Source organism: Mytilus edulis, chromosome 14 (genome assembly GCF_963676685.1).
Source record: "Mytilus edulis chromosome 14, xbMytEdul2.2, whole genome shotgun sequence".
Classification (NCBI taxonomy): domain Eukaryota; kingdom Metazoa; phylum Mollusca; class Bivalvia; order Mytilida; family Mytilidae; genus Mytilus; species Mytilus edulis.
In genome coordinates this window covers 52,673,210-52,691,562 of record NC_092357.1, presented here as the reverse complement: position 1 = coordinate 52,691,562, position 18,353 = coordinate 52,673,210, and the positions used below count along the sequence as shown (strand labels likewise).

At 31.3% G+C, this 18,353-nt stretch overlaps 1 protein-coding gene across 1 annotated transcript in view; it reads right to left on the bottom strand.

Moving 5' to 3' along the window:
• Window positions 1-1,384: 1,384 nt before the first annotated feature.
• LOC139503686 (uncharacterized) overlaps window positions 1,385-18,353 on the bottom strand; it is a 388,876-nt gene continuing 371,907 nt past the window's right edge. Inside the window, exons 63-65 of the mRNA XM_071293512.1 lie at window positions 8,579-8,705; window positions 2,105-2,175; window positions 1,385-1,512 (exon numbers count right to left, since the gene is read on the bottom strand). Coding sequence (XP_071149613.1) covers window positions 1,471-1,512; window positions 2,105-2,175; window positions 8,579-8,705 — 240 coding nt within the window. The 3' untranslated portion in view covers window positions 1,385-1,470. The remainder of the gene's footprint in view (window positions 1,513-2,104; window positions 2,176-8,578; window positions 8,706-18,353) is intronic.

The following is an 18,353-nucleotide window of genomic DNA, read 5'->3' as shown; positions in this document are numbered from 1 at the left end:
TTTCCTGCGGTACCGCAGGAAGTTCTGTTGACACCATCTCATGTCTACCCTGAGTGGCCGGTTCTGAATTGGTACCAGTTCGAGCTTGACTGTTTTATGATACATAGTATGGCCTATGTATTCAGTGTGCATATAGAGTTTTATGTTAATCTTTACTCCCCTGAAACCAGGGGGTGATGCGAATAATACCCGACGTATTTGGGGATCATAACCCTCGTTCTCTTTAGGCTGAACCTTGAGGAACTTGCGCATCCATTGCTACCAATGGTGCACAGATTTGTCAGTTAAATCAATCATGTCGGCATTCTGTAATCATGTCAGACCTCGTCATTCTAAGTGAACTGTGGCCGTTATTTCCACATTAGATAATTGTTTGTTATGTTTTTGCCTGAAACTTGATTCTTTGATTAAGGACATCATTCGTAAATATAGCTCAACATGCAGACTTCTTATACGTTCAGGTATTTCACATCCAATTTTTTATGTAAATATTCTTTATAAAGCACAAAGGTGTCAGTATTCACCTCAAAAACTAACAAAACCTTTGAATAGACTTATTAAGAAGGGATATAGTTACGATACTGTTAATATCAGGTCATTAAAGATTGCATATTTTGGCGTTAATATTGATTCACTTATCGGAACTAAACACATTTATTCAAAAACCAGTTGTTGGCATGACACGGGTTATGTTCTTCTCGTATATGTTATGATGGTATGATACTAAACCCCTAACGGGAAGGATTGTGCCTGATGTTCATATGATGAAATCATAATCTTTCAGTCAGTTTAATTGAAGTCTGGAGCTGGCATGTCAGTTAACTGCTAGTAGTCTGTTGTTATTTATGTATTATTGTCATTTTGTTTATTTTCTTTGGTTACATCTTTGAACTGAATTTTAATGTGCGTATTGTTATGCGTTTACTTTTCTACCTTGGCTAGAGGTATAGGGGGAGGGTTGAGATCTCATAAACATGTTTAACCCCGCCGCATGTTTGCGCCTGTCCCAAGTCAGGAGCCTTTGGCCTTTGTTAGTCTTGTATTATTTTAATTTTAGTTTCTTGAGTACAATTTGGAAATTAGTATGGCGTTCATTATCACTGAACTAGTATTATTTGTTTAGGGGCCAGCTGAAGGACGCTTCCGGGTGTGGGAATTTTTCGCTACATTGAAGACCTGTTGATGACCTTCTGCTGTTGTTTTTTTCTATGGTCGGGTTGTTGTCTCTTTGGCACATTCCCAATTACTAATAAGTGGTCAGATGCTATTGGCAGAATTCACACCATAATGTTAACCCTGAGATCTACTCTATACTGAAATGCTACAGAATCTACGGCAAAAAAACAAATATAAAGACGAAAGTTTTAAAAACATGATGCAGAAAGACTGTAAATGGTGTTTATTGTAATTCATGGATATAGTTGTATTTATATAGTACATTGTGTATTCATTAAAATTGTCAGCTATTTCTTAGTTGTAGTGAAGATTATATCTGGAATAATCTGTTGTACTCTAAAAAAAAGAAGAAAATACACATCAATATTTATAAGCTTTAAATGTATGTAAAAAGCATTATTTTGGGGATTAAAATTTAAAGGAGTAGGGGCAATAAGGCCCAATTTAAAAAGTTATCACACATATCAATAAATTTGTCCAAACTAGACAATGTATTCAGAAAATAAAAACAAATTTCTTATTGAAGTAAGTTACCATGACAACAAACCATGACTAAATTTGCATACTTTGATTTTTTGTTGTTGATTTTCTATGTTTTTCATCAAATTTTAAGCATGTTTAAGTTTGGAAAAGTATGTGCGCACCAAAGAAACAACTTTATGTTCTATTTTTAGCCATGGCCATGTTTGTCAATTGATCAAAACTTCGGATACAATTTATAAACAAGATACCCCAAGGAACATTAAATTAAAGTTTGAAAGTAATTGGCCCAGTACTTTCAGAGAAGAAGATTTTTTTCAAATGTTATCGAACTTGATGAACAAATTGTGTAAAATTGTCTTTAAAGGGCAATAACTCCTTAAGGGGTCAATTGACAATTATGGTCATATAAACTTTTTTGTAGATCTTACTTTGCTGAACATCTTACCTCTACAAAAAATGGACTACCAGTCATGATCATATCTATATTTCGTTGTCCTAAGTCCATGATGATTGATGCTGAAAAAAATTTACAATAGGTAAGACACAATAATTTGATAGATCTCTTATTTTCGACGTAGGTATCAAATTGGCTGAAAATTTTTAACCACTGGCACAGCTGATCACCAGTTCGCTAATTAGGACTTCCAAATACAGATACTACAGTAACTCTTTGGGTTTCTCGTCGGTCTTGTAATTCACAAGTCAAACCTTGCTCCTATAGTTTTTTGTCGGGCCTGAGACTTTTGTCGCAGAAAGCTCGACAGGGATAGTGTTCCGGCGGCGGCGTTCGCTAACTTCTTTAAAGCTTAATAGTGGAAGAGCTGGATTCTTTATACTTTGTATATGGATGCCTCATGTTACGAAGTTTCCGTCAGTCACATGTCCAATGTCCTTGACCTCATTTTCATGGTTCAGTGACTGCTTGAAAAAAAGTTAAGATTTTTTGTAATGTTAAATTTTCTCTTACTATTAGTAATAGGATAACTATATTTGGTATACATGTGCGTACCTTGCAAGGTCCTCATGCCCGTCAGACAGTTTTCACTTCACCTCGCACATTAAAGGGGCACAAGCTACGAGATGTATAAAAAAACAAAAGTATGATTTTTTTTTCTTCAATCATTAATGAAAGTGAAATAGTGAAATAATAATTTGCTTTTATCAGCTAAAATGGTTCAATTTTATCAAATTTAGCTAATAAACATTGATAATGAATTATTCACTTGCAAGTGAATAATTCGACCTCATATAATCCGTATTCATGTGAACTCCAATTTAACCCAGTAGAAAGAGATAGAATAACGCATGCATTGTGCGAGTACGGGTATTAAAAGGAAAAGAATGTCAACATTGAAAGTGAAACAAGGGTAAATAATTATTAACTGATTCGATCCACACAAAAATTTTCTTTTAAATGTAAAAACGACGATACAAATAAATTTTAAATCTATAATACAAAATTTTACAGACCTATAAAAATCTAACTACACGAGTTGCTAAATCTATTTATATCTATGTTTATGTTTACATCGCTAATATGGTCATAGAAGTTCAACACGATAGATGGCGAAACGAAGCTACATCTTATGAGACAATGTACTGTAAATTGTTTATTTTATACTTTTGATAGTTTGGAAACATGTTTTTACATTGTTACAAATAAAATATGAAAATTTGAGTCATATCGGTGTATATGAATTTGGCAGCTAGTGCCCCTATAACACCTTATATAATTGCAATTAATCTATGCATTAAATATAGCTGACCTATTGCTTATAGTATCAAAGAAACAAGCTTAACCATTAAAACATAACATTGCTTAATGAACCACCAAAGTGAGGTAAAGGTCATAGTTACCTGTCAGACAGACATATACAGCTTACAATCCTTCCACACAACATATATAGTTGACTTATTGCTTAAAGTTTAAGAAAACCAGACATAAACACAAAATCTTAACATTAAGCAATGAACCGCTAAAATGAGGTCAAGGTCAAATAAAACCTGTGAAACTGACATGCATGTACATAATAAAATATTTCTATACACAAAATGTAGTTGAACTATAATAATTGCATAAAGTATTAGAAAAAAGAGCAAAACTAAAAAAACTTAACTTTCACCACTAAACCACAAAAATGAGGTCAAGGTCAGACAACACCCACCAGTTGAACATGTTCACCTTACAGTCCTTCCATACACCAAATATACTAGACCTTTCGCTTATAGTATTTGAGATATTGACTTGACCAACAAAACTCAACCTTTTTCACTGATCCATGAAATGAGATCAATGTCAAGTGAAAAATGTCTGACGGGGGATGAGGACCTTGCAAGGTACCCACATGCTAAATATAGTTACCCTGTCACTCATAATAAAAGAGATATTGACATTACAAATATTTATTTTTTTCAATTAGTCCCTGAACCATGAAAATGAGGTCAAGGACAATGGACACGAGACAGACGGAAACTTCATAACATAAGGCATCTATATACAAAGTAGGAAGCATCAAGGTTTTCTACCTTTTAAAATATAAAGCTTTTAAGAAGTTAGTTAACGCCGCTGCGGCTGAATCACTATCCCTATGACGAGCTTTCTGCAACTTGTATCACAGGCATGACAAAAACTAGTGTTTTACAAGGCTCTGTTATTTATTTTATATATCAATAATTTACCAATGAACATTGAAAATTTATCAATAGATTTATGTAATAGTAAACTAGTGTTTGCAAAATTGTATGAAAATAAATGCCAAAAAATGTAAATCAATGATTATTGATTCAAAACAGAGGCTTTATTCAACTAGGAATAGTATTTGTTTTTAGATATCAATATTTCAGATGAACAAATGGAGAATGTAGATTGTAAAAAACTTCTTGGGTTTATTTTTATATTGACAAAAACCTAAATTGGAATGAGCAAATAGATAAAATCAAATAGAATCAACTTATTACAAAAGATAACATATGCATATACCTATTATTTATTGTAATGTGTATATTCTATGGCAAGCCGTTTTAATATTTATTCGAATGTCAAGATATCTCCTATAATATATAATATATATATCTCCTTTAATATATAAGATCTCTTATATAATTTCATTTTTATAAGATATCTCATATATTAAATAAGATATCTTTAATGTTATATGAGATATCTTTAATGTTATATAAGATATCTTTAATGTTATATAAGATATCTCATAAAATTTATGTGATATCTTTTATTCTTTATATGATATCTTCTAAAGTTTATAAGATAACTTATAAAGTATATGATATATCTTATAAACAATCTTTATATAAGATATCTTATATAGTTTATAATTTTTTTTATATAGTTTATAAGATATTTCATATAGTTCATAAGATATCTTATATAGTTTATGAGATAACTTATAAAGACAATTATATAAGATATCTAATAAATTATATGAGATAACTTATAAAGACAATTATATAAGATATCTAATAAATTATATGAGATATCTTATAAACTATGTAAGATATCTTATAAACTATAAACTATAAAATATATCTTATAAACCAGATAAGATATCTTATAAACTATATAAGATATCTAGTTTATAAGATATCTTATAAACTATATAAGATATCTTATAAATTATATAAGATATCTTATAAACTATATAAGATATCTTATAAACTATATAATATATTATTAACTATATAAGATATCTTATAAACTTTAGGAGATATCCAACATACTTTCTAAGATATTTTATAATTTTTATGAGATATCTTATACACTAAATAAGATATCTCCTATAATATATAAGATATCTTATATAATTTCATTTCTATGAGATATCTAATATATCATATAAGATATCTTATATTGTATAAGATATCTTTAATGTTATATAAGATATCTCCTAAAATTTATAAGATATCTTATATACTTTATAAGATATCTTCTAAAATTTATAAGATATCTTATAAGGTATATGATATATCTTATAAACAATTTTTATATTAGATATCTTATATAATTTATAAGATATCTTATATAATATAAGATATCTCATAAACTATATAAGTTATCTCATAAACTATATAATATAAGATATCTCATAAACTATATAAGATATCTTATAAACTATAGAAGATACTTACAAAAAGGTATATAGTTTATAAAATATCTTATATAGTTTATAAGATATCTTTTATAATTTAGAAGATATCTTATATAGTTTATAAGATAACTTATATAGACAATTATAAAAGATATCTAATAAATTATATGAGATATCTTATAAACTATATAAGATATCTTATAAACTATATAAGATATCTTATAAACTATGTAAGATATCTTATAAACTATATCAGATATCTTATAAACTATAAAATACATCTTATAAACTATATAAGATATCTTATAAACTATATAAGATATCTTATAAACTATATAAGATATCTTATAAACTATATAAGATATCTTATTAACTATATAAGATATCTTATAAACTTTAGGAGATATCATATATACTTTTAAAGATATTTTATAAACTTTATGAGATATCTTATACACTTAATAAGATATCTCCTATAATATATAAGATATAAAGTATATGATATATCTTATAAACAATTTCTATATAAGATATCTCATAAACTTATATAAGTTATCTCATAAACTATATAATAAAAGATATCTCATAAACTATATAAGATATCTTATAAACTATAGAAGATATCTTATAAACTATAGAAGATACTTACAAAAAGGTATATAGTTTATAAAATATCTTATATAGTTTATAAGATATCTTTTATAGTTTATAAGATATCTTATATAGTTTATTAGATAACTTATATAGACAATTATAAAAGATATCTAATAGATTATATGAGATATCTTATAAACTATATAAGATATCTTATAAACTATGTAAGATATCTCATAAACTATATCAGATATCTTATAAACTATTAAATACATCTTATAAACTATATAAGATATCTTATAAACTATATAAGATATCTTATAAACTATATAAGATATCTTATAAACTTAGGAGATATCTTATAAACTTTAGGAGATATCATATATACTTTATAAGATATTTTATAAACTTTATGAGATATCTTATACACTAAATAAGATATCTCCTATGATATATAAGATATAAAGTATATGATATATCTTATAAACAATTTCTACATAAGATATCTTATATAATTTATAAGATATCTTATATAATTTATAAGATATCTTATATAAATTATAAGATATCTTATATAGTTTATAAGATATCTTATATAGTTTATAAGATATCTTATATAGTCTATAAGATTTCTTATCCCCGGCTTAGTATATATCTAGGATTTTGATTGGTTAACGCACGTCGTTACAAAACCCATAGCCCCTGGGTGTTGCTAACCCATATCCCCGGACGTTGCTAACCATTATCCCGGGGAACTTCACGCAAGTTTTCCTTAGTTCCATGATTGCTCCTTGTGAAATATTGAATTTTGTAGATTATCCATGATGTTTGTAATTAAATATTTAATTCATTAACGATTTTGTCCTATTATGCCGATCATTTACACCCATTTCATTAAATGCATCACTTGACTGACACATTTTCAAGGAATGGGACTACTGACCTAGCTATGCAAATGACCCACGTTGACGTCCAACCATCTATGACGTAACTCTCACAACATTGAGCGCCAAATTTGACACAATCCAGTTTCTCTGTCACCGTATTAAAAACGTCTTATATTTGATTACCTGTAGGGTTCTACCAAAGGTAGTACCCTACACCCCGTAAAAAATATGTAAAATTTCCAAATTTCAATAAAACTTTTTTTAGATAATGAAAAAAACGTTGTTTTCACGTTACACTTTGTACCCGAATTTCCATAAAACTCGTCCAATTTGGACTAAGACCGGGGATAAATTCGTTATCTACGTTCATATCCGTAGATATGGATATTTTAACACCCTGAAGTACCCCAGTACACCATGAGGCGTAGCCGGATATGAACGTAGATAACTTATATTATACAGTTTATAAGATATCTTATAAAGTTTATAAGATATCTTGTATAAGTTTATGAGATATCTTATATAAGTTTATGAGATATCTTATATAGTTTATGGGATATCTTATAAAAGAGGGACGAAAGATACCAAAGGGACAGTCAAACTCATAAATCTAAAACAAACTGACAGCGCCATGTGTACGATATATCTTATATAGTTTATGAGATATCTCATATAGTTTATGAGATATCTTATATAAGTTTATGAGATATCTTATATAAGTTTATGATATATCTTATATAGTTTATGAGATATCTTATAAAGACAATAGTTTTACAGTTTAAACTGGTTAAATGTGGAAAAACGACTTCAATATGGCAATTCTTAATTGATTTTATTTAAATCATCAAAAAATATGGTTTCTAACTATTTACAAGAACATTTTCATTTTAGTGGTAATCAAAATTATATTTTAAGTTCAACTGATGAAAAACTATTATTTTTTTTTTTATAAATATGTTATTATTACTTTGAGGATACTCAGGAAGATTATCATCTTGAAATAAAGATTATTTATTCATTTATTTATCTTTCAAGTAATCCTCCAGTTTGCTGATGAAACAAAAGAAAAACACTTGTTTATATCATGCAAACTACACTAATACAATCTGATAAACTGATTATCGACATCACATCTATATTGTAATATATCAACTGCTGAGCACACAATATGAATCTGTTTTAAGTTGTTCCCTAAGCTCACCCGACAAATAGATTGATATTGTCCTCTCAGCTGACATTTTACAATATCAATCTGCAGACAACCTGATAATCGGTACAAATAATAGTTTGTTAATCTGGTGACTTCAATTAAACAGGTTTATGGTTTAAGCTTACGGTCAGTTTGATTGTTCATGTTATAATGTGCTGCCATAATTTTCTTAGACTGCTCCCTCTCCATATCAACAGTCTGCCAATACAAATCTAAATCTGAGCCAGGAATTTGGATGTTGTAGATTCTTACCTGTAACAAAAGCAAACAATTCAATATTTATTTGTTAATAATTTTTATAATTGTCCGCATAAAAAAAAGATTTTTATCGTTCACTTTATCAAATCTAATTTTGTAACTAAGGTTAGATGCTATTTTTGTCGAGCCTGCGACTTTTGCCGCAGAAAGCTCGACTAAGAGATAGTGATCCGGCGGCAGTGGCGTAAGCTAACTTCTTAAAAGCTTTATATTTCAGAAGGTGGAAGACCTGGATGCTTCATATTTTGTATATGGGTGCCCTTTGTTATAAAATTTCCGTCAGTCACATGTCCAATGTCATTGACCTCATTTTCATGGTTCAGTGACTACTTGAAAAAAAAAGTTAAGATTTTTTGTAATGTTAAATTCTCTCTTATTAAAAGCAATATGATAACTATATTTGGTATGTGCGTTCCTTGCAAGGTCCTCATGCCCGTCAGACAGTTTTCACTTGACCTCGACCTCATTTCATGGATGAGTGAACAAGGTTAAGTTTTGGTGGTCAAGTCCATATCTTAGATACTATAAGCAATAGGTCTAGTATACTCGGTGTATGGAAGGACTGTAAGGTGTACATGTCCAACTGGCAGGTGTCATCTGACCTTGACCTCATTTTCATGGTTCAGTGGAAAGAGTTAAGTTTTTTGTGTTTTGGTCTGTTTTTCTAATACTGTATGCAATAGGTCTACTATATTTGGTGTATGGAATGATTGTAAGGTGTACATGTTTAGCTGGCAGGTGTCATCTGACCTTGACCTCATTTTCATGGTTCAGTGGTCAAAGTTTAGTTTTTGAGTTTTGGTCTTTTTTTCTAATACTATATGCAATAGGTCAAACTATATTTGGTGTATGGAAATATTTTATAATCTTGATGTCAGTCGCACAGGTTTTATTTGACCCTGACCTTATTTTCACGGTTCATTGCTCAGTGTTAAGTTTTTGTTTTTATACGACCGCAAAAATTGAAAATTTTTTGGTCGTATATTGGTATCACGTTTGCGTCGTCGTCTGCGTCGTCGTCGTCCGAATACTTTTAGTTTTCGCACTCTAACTTTAGTAAAAGTGAATAGAATGAAATTTTAACACAAGGTGAATGACCACAAAAGGAAGGTTGGGATTGATTTTGGGAGTTTTAGTTCAAACAGTTTAGGAATTAGGGGACAAAAAAGGCCCCAAATAAGCATTATTCTTGGTTTTCGCACAATAACTTTAGTTTAAGTAAATAGAAATCAATGAAATTTAAACACAAGGTATATGACCACAAAAGGAAGGTTGGGATTGATTTTATGAGTTGAGGTCTGAACAGTTTAAGAATTAGGGGCCAAAAAAGGGCCCAAGTAGGCATTATTCTTGGTTTTCGCACCATAACTTAAGTATAAGTAAATAGAAATCTATGAAATTTAAGCACAAGGTTTATGACCACTAAAGGAAGGTTGGGTTTGATTTTGGGAGTTTTGGTCCCAACAGTTTAGGAACCCAAAGGGTCCAAATTGAACTTTGTTTGATTTCATCAAAAATTGAATAATTGGGGTTCTTTGATATGCCGAATCTAACTGTGTATGTAAATTCTTAATTTTTGGTCCCGTTTTCAAATTGGTCTACATTTAGGTCCAAATGGTCCAAAATTAAACTTAGTTTGATTTTAACAAAAATTGAATCCTTGGGGTTCTTTGATATGCTGAATCTAAAAATGTACTTAGATTTTTTATTATTGGCCCAGTTTTCAAGTTGGCCCAAATCGGGGTCCAAAATTAAACTTTGTTTGACTTCATCAAAAATTGAATAATTTGGGTTCTTTGATATGCCAAATCTAACTGTGTATGTAGATTCTTAATTTTTAGTCCCGTTTTCAAATTGGCCTATATTAAAGTCCAAAGGGTCCAAAATTAAACTGATTTTAACAAAAATTTAATTCTTGGGCTTTTTTGATATGCTGAATCTAAACATGTACTTAGGTTTTTGATTATGGGCCCAGTTTTCAAGTTGGTTCAAATCAGGATCCAAAATTATTATATTAAGTATTGTGCCATAGCAAGAAATTTTCAATTGCACAGTATTCAGCAATAGCAAGAAATCTTCAATTGCACAGTAATAGCAATAAATCTTCAATTGCACAGTATTGTGCAACAGCAAGAAATTTTCAATTGCACAGTATTGCGCAATAGCAAGAAATCTTCAATTGGACAGTATTGTGCAATAGCAAATATTTTCAATTGTACAGTATTGCGCAATAGCAAGAAATATCTAATTGCACAATATTGTGCAATAGCAAGACATTTTCAATTGATTGGAGTTATCTTTCTTTGTCCAGAATAGTAGTTGAATCAACTTAAATCATTGTTTTATACAATATACAATGTATATTCACTTTTACTACCAACTGATAAATTAAAACAATCTTTACCATTCAGTGAAAACAAGCACATTTTGTTACATTTTAATATTTTATGATGTATTTAAATGAGTAGTTATTGTTGCAAACTCCATTAGAAATTTGAATTGAGATCAGTTTTGGAAAAAGGGAAAGGGGGATGTGAAACATTTTTTTGAGAGGATTAATATTCAACAGCATAGTGAATTGCTCAAAGGCAAACAAAATATTTTAAGTTCATTAGACCACATTCATTCTGTGTTAGAAACATATGCTGTGTCAACTATTTCATCACAATCCAAATTTAGAGCTGAATCCAGCTTGAATGTTGTGTCCATACTTGCCCCAACCGTTCAGGGTTCAACCTCTGCCGTCGTATAAAGCTACGCCCTGCGGAACATCTGGTTTGGTCTCTTTTTCTTAAACTATAAGCAATAGGTCAACTATATTTGTTGTATGGAAGAATTATTAGCTGTACATGACTGCCTGGCGCGGTTCATCTGACCTTAGCCTCATTTTCATGGTTCATTGGTCAATGTTTAGTTTTCTTGGTTATGTTAAGTTTATGTGACAGTTGTAATAAAGCTTTATATTTAGGACTATCAACATAAAACCAATGATTAGTAAAGAAGGCGAGACACTTCAGCGTGTGCACTCTTGTTTATAGAAACAATGTTGTTAATCTTGTCTTTTTTCCTGAATTTCAGTGATTTTACAGATCACCCGAACAGTGGAAAGGGATTAATATAAGTTGCAAAACTTGTTTCCCAATCCACTATAAATTAATATGTTAAAACTAACTACAGATCATCAGTTACTAGCATGCCTTTATTAAGACCTTCACCGCTTTATTCCTCAAAACTTCTATGTCAGGAGTGTAACAGATTTTAGCCAATCAGAAACAGGCCAATTCAAATGCAATTTAATTAAACTGCGTCCCGAGCACAGTGGATACAACCGCAGAGGTCCAAACCTGACTAGTTTGGGCAAAAATGGACACAATATTCAAGCTTGATACAGGTATGAATTTGGGTCGTAATAAATTATTTGACACATAATAAATGAAGTCAAAGTACTTAAAATTGGTTTTATGATTTGAATTTATATTCAAGATTTCCTGCTATTGTACAATCCACTGTGCACTGTGTTGTTGCACACTACTTAGTAAATCTGTTTTCAGACTATATACAAATAGTTAGCAATTGTGACCACAACTTTCGATTTGTGGTATTAAACCTTGTGGTACAATTTCAGAGCAATCAAAGTATTATACTGAAACTAGAAAAATGCTTGTGTTGGGACTCTGTTTGGCCCATAATTTCTTAAAGGTTGGAACCATCACCCCCTTCCTTTCCAACCTTCTTTTTGTGGTATTTAACCTTTTGCTTAAATTTCTAAGAGATCCATACACCTAAACTAAAAGTTATTGTCCGGAAACCAAATGTCTTCAGAAGACAACGACTAAGTGAGACATATGATAGCTTTATTATACAATCCCCAAAATTGTTTGCAGTCGTATAAAAAGTAATAACTTGTCTTCTGTGTTTAGCTGAGGTATAGTACTGTAATTTTTTATAATAATTATCAGCTTGTTTTTCTACATGTTGAGGACAAATGAACAGAAAAAGAGGAATGGGATGCTGAACCTAAAGAAGGCAGCCCTGTTATTCTGGTGCCCCATTTGTCCGATCCCTTTTCCTCTGACACCCCAATAGTCCTTCCCCCCATTAGTCTGTCACCCCATTTGTCTGCTGCCAAAATAGTCCGACACCCCTATAGTCCAACACAGAATAATTGAACAACATTTTACATCATTTTAGAATGAAAATCCCGGTGGTATGTTCATTTTATCCAATAATTGACTGATTCATTTTTAAGTAAATAATAAAAAAAAAACCTAAGTACAAGAGGAAAATCTCTTTAGTTAAAACTAATCTATCTTACTGAGAGGTCTTAAAATATGATAATGACATATTCATAAAGAACATAAAATATTATAATGGTAATTAATTCAGTAAATAACCAAGAATTTTCTTAATATATAGCCGGAATTTACCACAGAAACTTACTTTAGATAAATCAAATATTAACAGCAATAAGTGCATGCACTTTAATGGTACATCAATCTGTTGATACCTGATAATGATGTCTTTACACTAAATTCATTGGATGGTGGATGTGTACTGATTGTTATTTTAGTTATGATAAATGATTTTATTTATTAGTTGTTATTATGATCGTCCTAATGTCTATATCACTCAGCTCAGCTCTTAATAAAATTGCATATCACGGCTTTGTGATGTCAAATGTGTTGATCCAGCATCAATAACTTTCACGCGGACATATCAGCCATGTCATAATGTTTGAACCAAAGCTGATAAATCTGACCCGAACTTATAAAGTCATCTTATGGTTGCTGGTGAAACTAAGAAAACATTTCAAAAATACGCAAAAACAGCCTAATAAATCAATCCTCAGGTTATCTACATTTTGATATTTGAAAATATCAGCTGCTCGACACAATATGAAGGCTTTCTGATCTTGTTCTCTGCGCTCACTCGACAAAAAGCTTCATATTGTGACTCGCAGCTGATATTTTACAATATATTGCCTGAACTTACTTTAATGTTACGTTATCAACATGCTGATAATCAGTACTTATTTTAAAAAATACCCTTCCATGTCTGGACTTTGTTATGTTTGATGTTAATCCGCTTGGTATCGATCTGTTGAGTTAAGCCCTTTTCAACTGATTTTTATAGTTGGTGCTGTAACACCACTGTTCAAACTTAGGGGATGGGGATGGGGCGGCCGCAAACATTTTTAACCCCATCAATTATATGCGTGCCTGTCCTAAGTCAGGCGTCTGTACTCTTGTAGATGTCATTGGTAATCATCGATATAAGAGGTTGTGGTATGAGTGCCAATGACTACTCCCCGTCCAACCATGTCTGTCGTATTTGCTTTTCGTTAAATTTTGTTTAGTATTATACTTGGGTCGTCAGTTATCTCAATCCAAGTCTTTTCATATTTTAATGTCTGAGTGCTGTTTTAACGGACTTTACGGTATGGGTAATTATCATATACTTAGACTAAATAACATATGATTTTTACTGTATGATAACAACATTAAATTAACGAAAACTCTACATTTTTCGAATTGGTGCTTAGCGGGCTGGTACGAAAAGTTTATCACATGTTTCGATTGTTATCACATGCCTTTCCGTAACGTTATTACATGGCATTCAGGTGATGCTCGGCAAATTCCGGAATATACACCTCAATGCTACGTTTTCAGTGAAAAACATTACAAAGTAGTATACAAAACAATTATTTAGATACTGGAAAGTATATTGTGTATAATAATAAACCAGTTGCTCCGCAGGGCGCAGCTTTGTACGACCACAGAGGTTGAACCATGAACAGTTGGGGCAAGTATGGACACAACATTCAAGCTTGATACAGCTCTGAATTTGGATTGTGATAATTTTTTTGACATAATATGTGTTTCTCATACAAAACATATGTCAAGATCTTACAAATCTATTGTGCAATACTGTGCAATTAAAGATTTCTTCTTCAAACTATTCAAAAATTTGGAATTTGACAAATTTGAAGAAAAATAATTGAAAACTACTACCCTCCCCCTTTTTTGCAATTAATCCAAAACCTGACATTTTTATGCATAAATTATAAGTAGTATAAGGGAGGTAAATCCGAACATACCCAACATTTTATGTTAAATGTTTATGAATTACCTTCCTTACACTGCTTTTAAATTGTCTTGATTGTCCATTTACCAGAAAAACCTAGTTTTTCCCCTTTTCTGCCCCTAATTCCAAAACATTTTGAGCCATAACCCAAAGTCAATACTAACCATCCCTTCAAGGTATGGACACTTGTGGTCCAATTTCAGGGAGATTCATACACTTAAACACAAGTTATTGTGTGAAAACTTCAAAAATGCTTATTTGGGCCCCCTTTCTGGCTCCTTATTTCTAAACTATTGGGACCATAACCCCCAAAATCAACCCAACCTTCCTTTAGTGGTATTGCACCTTCTGGTTAAAGTTAATAGAGATCCATTCACTAAAACTAAAGTTATTGTCCTGAAACTAAACGTGTCTTCGGACGAAGACGACATGATAGCATTATACGACACAAAATAATTTTTGCAGTCGTATAAAAACAAAGAAAAACTAGATGTGTCAAAGCGACATGAATCGCCCTGTCCCAAATAGTTGAAAAATCTGCAATTTCAATATAAACACATGTGGACACAAACATGGTGATAGTCTCACATATAAAACATCAGCTCAAAATCTGGAGACGTATAGAAAATAATCAGTATAACTGTGATTTCAATCAATTTATCAAAGTCCAAAGCCAGTAATTTCAGCAAAAATAAGCGGAGCAGAACTAAACTAAACTTCACCTGTAACTCATCATGGTTAACTCACATACCAAAAATCAACCAAATATCTGAAGGCGTTTAGAAAAAAAGTCTGTATAACTGTGATTTTCAACGATTTTCTACAATTTTTCAAAGTCCAAAGCCTGTAATTTTGGCAAAAATTACTGGAGCGGAACGAAACTTAAACTTGACCTGTAACTTATCACGGTTAAATCACATACCAAAAATTAGCCCAGTATCTGAAGGCGTTTAGAAAAACAGTCTGTATAACTGTGATTTCAATAATTTTCATCAAATTCTCAAAGTCCAAAAGCTTGTAATTTCGGCAAAAATTAGTGGAGCGGAACCAAACTTAAACTTGAACTGTAACTCATCATGGTTAACTCACATACCAAAAATCAGCCCAATATCTTAAGGTGTTTAAAAAAAAACTCTGTATGGTTTGTTGCGGAATGACGGAATTACGAAATTTCGGAATGACGGACAAGGGTAAAACTATGTCCCCAACCACTAAATGGCGGGGCCATAAAAAAAATATCAATTAAATGCATTTTTACCAAGTTTCAAACATAATTTAGAAGTTTACTTTAAAAAAAATTGACTTTTCTAAACAGTGCTCATTATGTATATTGTTGAATTATTTATTTTGTTGATTCCTCCATATTAAAATATTTTTCTTGTCTGTTGAGGCATATCATACTAGAAAGATTTCATATCGTATGTACTAAATATGGGGTCCGACGTCCCTGAACTTTTCAATCTTTGAACTTCTATTTTAGAACCACGTAAAAGGATCAATATATGAATCTGTTATTTTTCTCCCTTGTTAAAGCATATGATAAAAAGATCATAACATGTCATTGTTGATAATTCATGTATTATCAGCCTTTGAGCCATGCGGCTCTCGGGCTGATATTGAACCTAGGGCTGATAACACATTTAATATGAAAAATGCCATGTAATAATCTGATATTGTACGACCTCAAAAAAATATTATGGTCGTATATTGCTTGCAGGCACAGAGATTTTCCAACCCTCATATTTGGGTCAGAATATGGGCCCCTGTTCCAAACAGAAATATGCCCTTTTTTCCCATTTCAGCTCTTAAATTCCCAATTGTATATACAATTGTTGCAAGCTTTTGTTTGTGTCATAATGTGGTATTTTGTTTACAACTCTCAATTATAACTTATTCATTCTCAGAATGCGGAATTTTCCCCCATTAATTTTCAAAATTTTCTTGGGGACCTCTTCCAAGTTGCACACAGCTGGGGTGAACTTATATATTTTCCCAAAATCCAACATTTCAGGAACTTTAATTCCCAATTGCATAATCCCTAAACACTAGGAAAATCACTAATTGGTATAACATCGTCCCTGTCAGCGTCGTTTGAAGACACTTTGTTTCCAGACAATAACTTTAAGTGAATGGATCTTTATGAAATTTTAACACAAGGTTTGAAATCACAAAAGAAAGGTTGGGGTTATGGGCCCAACAATTTCGGAACAAGGGGCCCAACATCTAGTTTCCAGACAATAACTTGTGTAAAAGTGTATGAATCTTTCTGAAATTTTACCATAAGGTTACATACCAAAACAGGAAGGTTGGGATGGATTTTGGGGATTATGGCCAAAATAGTTTAGGAAGTAGGGGCCAAAAACAATACTTTTCTTATATTTTGTATAAATTGCTTATTTCTTGACCAATTCCAATGGGATTTTGTTCTTGAATTCTTGGGGTTATTTAATATGCTGAATCTAACCGTTTATCAAGTTTTGGGAATTTGGGCTCCGTTTTTAAATTGGTCCACATGAGGTCCAAAGGCTCCAAACATTGATTGATTTCATTAAAAATTGAAAAACTGAGGTTCTTTGATATGCTGAATCTAACCATGTATTAACATGGTCCCGTTTTCAAATTGGTCTTTTTTAAGGTCCAAAGATTCCAAAATTAAACTTTATATGATTTTAACAAAAATTGAAATCTTGGGTTTCTTTGATATGCTGAATCTAAACATGTATTCAGATTTGTATGCCCCACCTACGATAGCATTATGTTTTCTGGTCTGTACGTCAGTTGTCTGTCCGTCTGTGCGTCCGTTTGCCAGGATTCAGGTTAAAGTTTTTGTTCAAGGTAGTTTTTGATAAATTTGAAGTCCAATCAACTTTAAACTTATAGTACACATGTTCCCCATGATATGATCTTTCTAATTTTAATGCCAAATTAAAGTCTTTGGTATGCTTAATCTAACCATATACATGTATTTCTATTTTTGATCTTTGGACCCTGTTATCAAATTGGTCCACATTGAGGTCAAAAGGGTCTAAAATTAAAGTTTTTTTGATTTCATCAAAAATTTAATTCTTTGGATTCTTTGATATGCTGAATCAATCCCTGTATTTAGATTTTGGATATTGAACCATAATAGGTAAATTTATATTTTTAAGTTCAATTAGACCACATTCATTCTGTGTCAGAAACCTATGCTGTGTCAAATATTTAATCACAGTCCAAATTCAGAGCTGTACCAAGCTTGAATGTTGTGTCCATTCTGGTCCCAATTTTTATGAGTTCTACCTCTGCAGTCGTATCAAGCTGTGCCCTACGGAGCATTTTATTTTCATTGTTGAAGGCCGTACAGTTGACTATAATTCCTTACATCCACTTTTTAAAGACTTTGGTGAATTACAGTCTCAATGACAATCATACCTCACCTCCTTATTTTCATATCATAAGAAAGAGTAGTTCAAATACCAAGTCAGCAACAGTTCCATGAAGTAAGTTTTCATAATTAACCTTTGTCAGACTATTGGGTTGTCAGACTAATGGTGTGTCTGACTAATGGGGATACCCCGC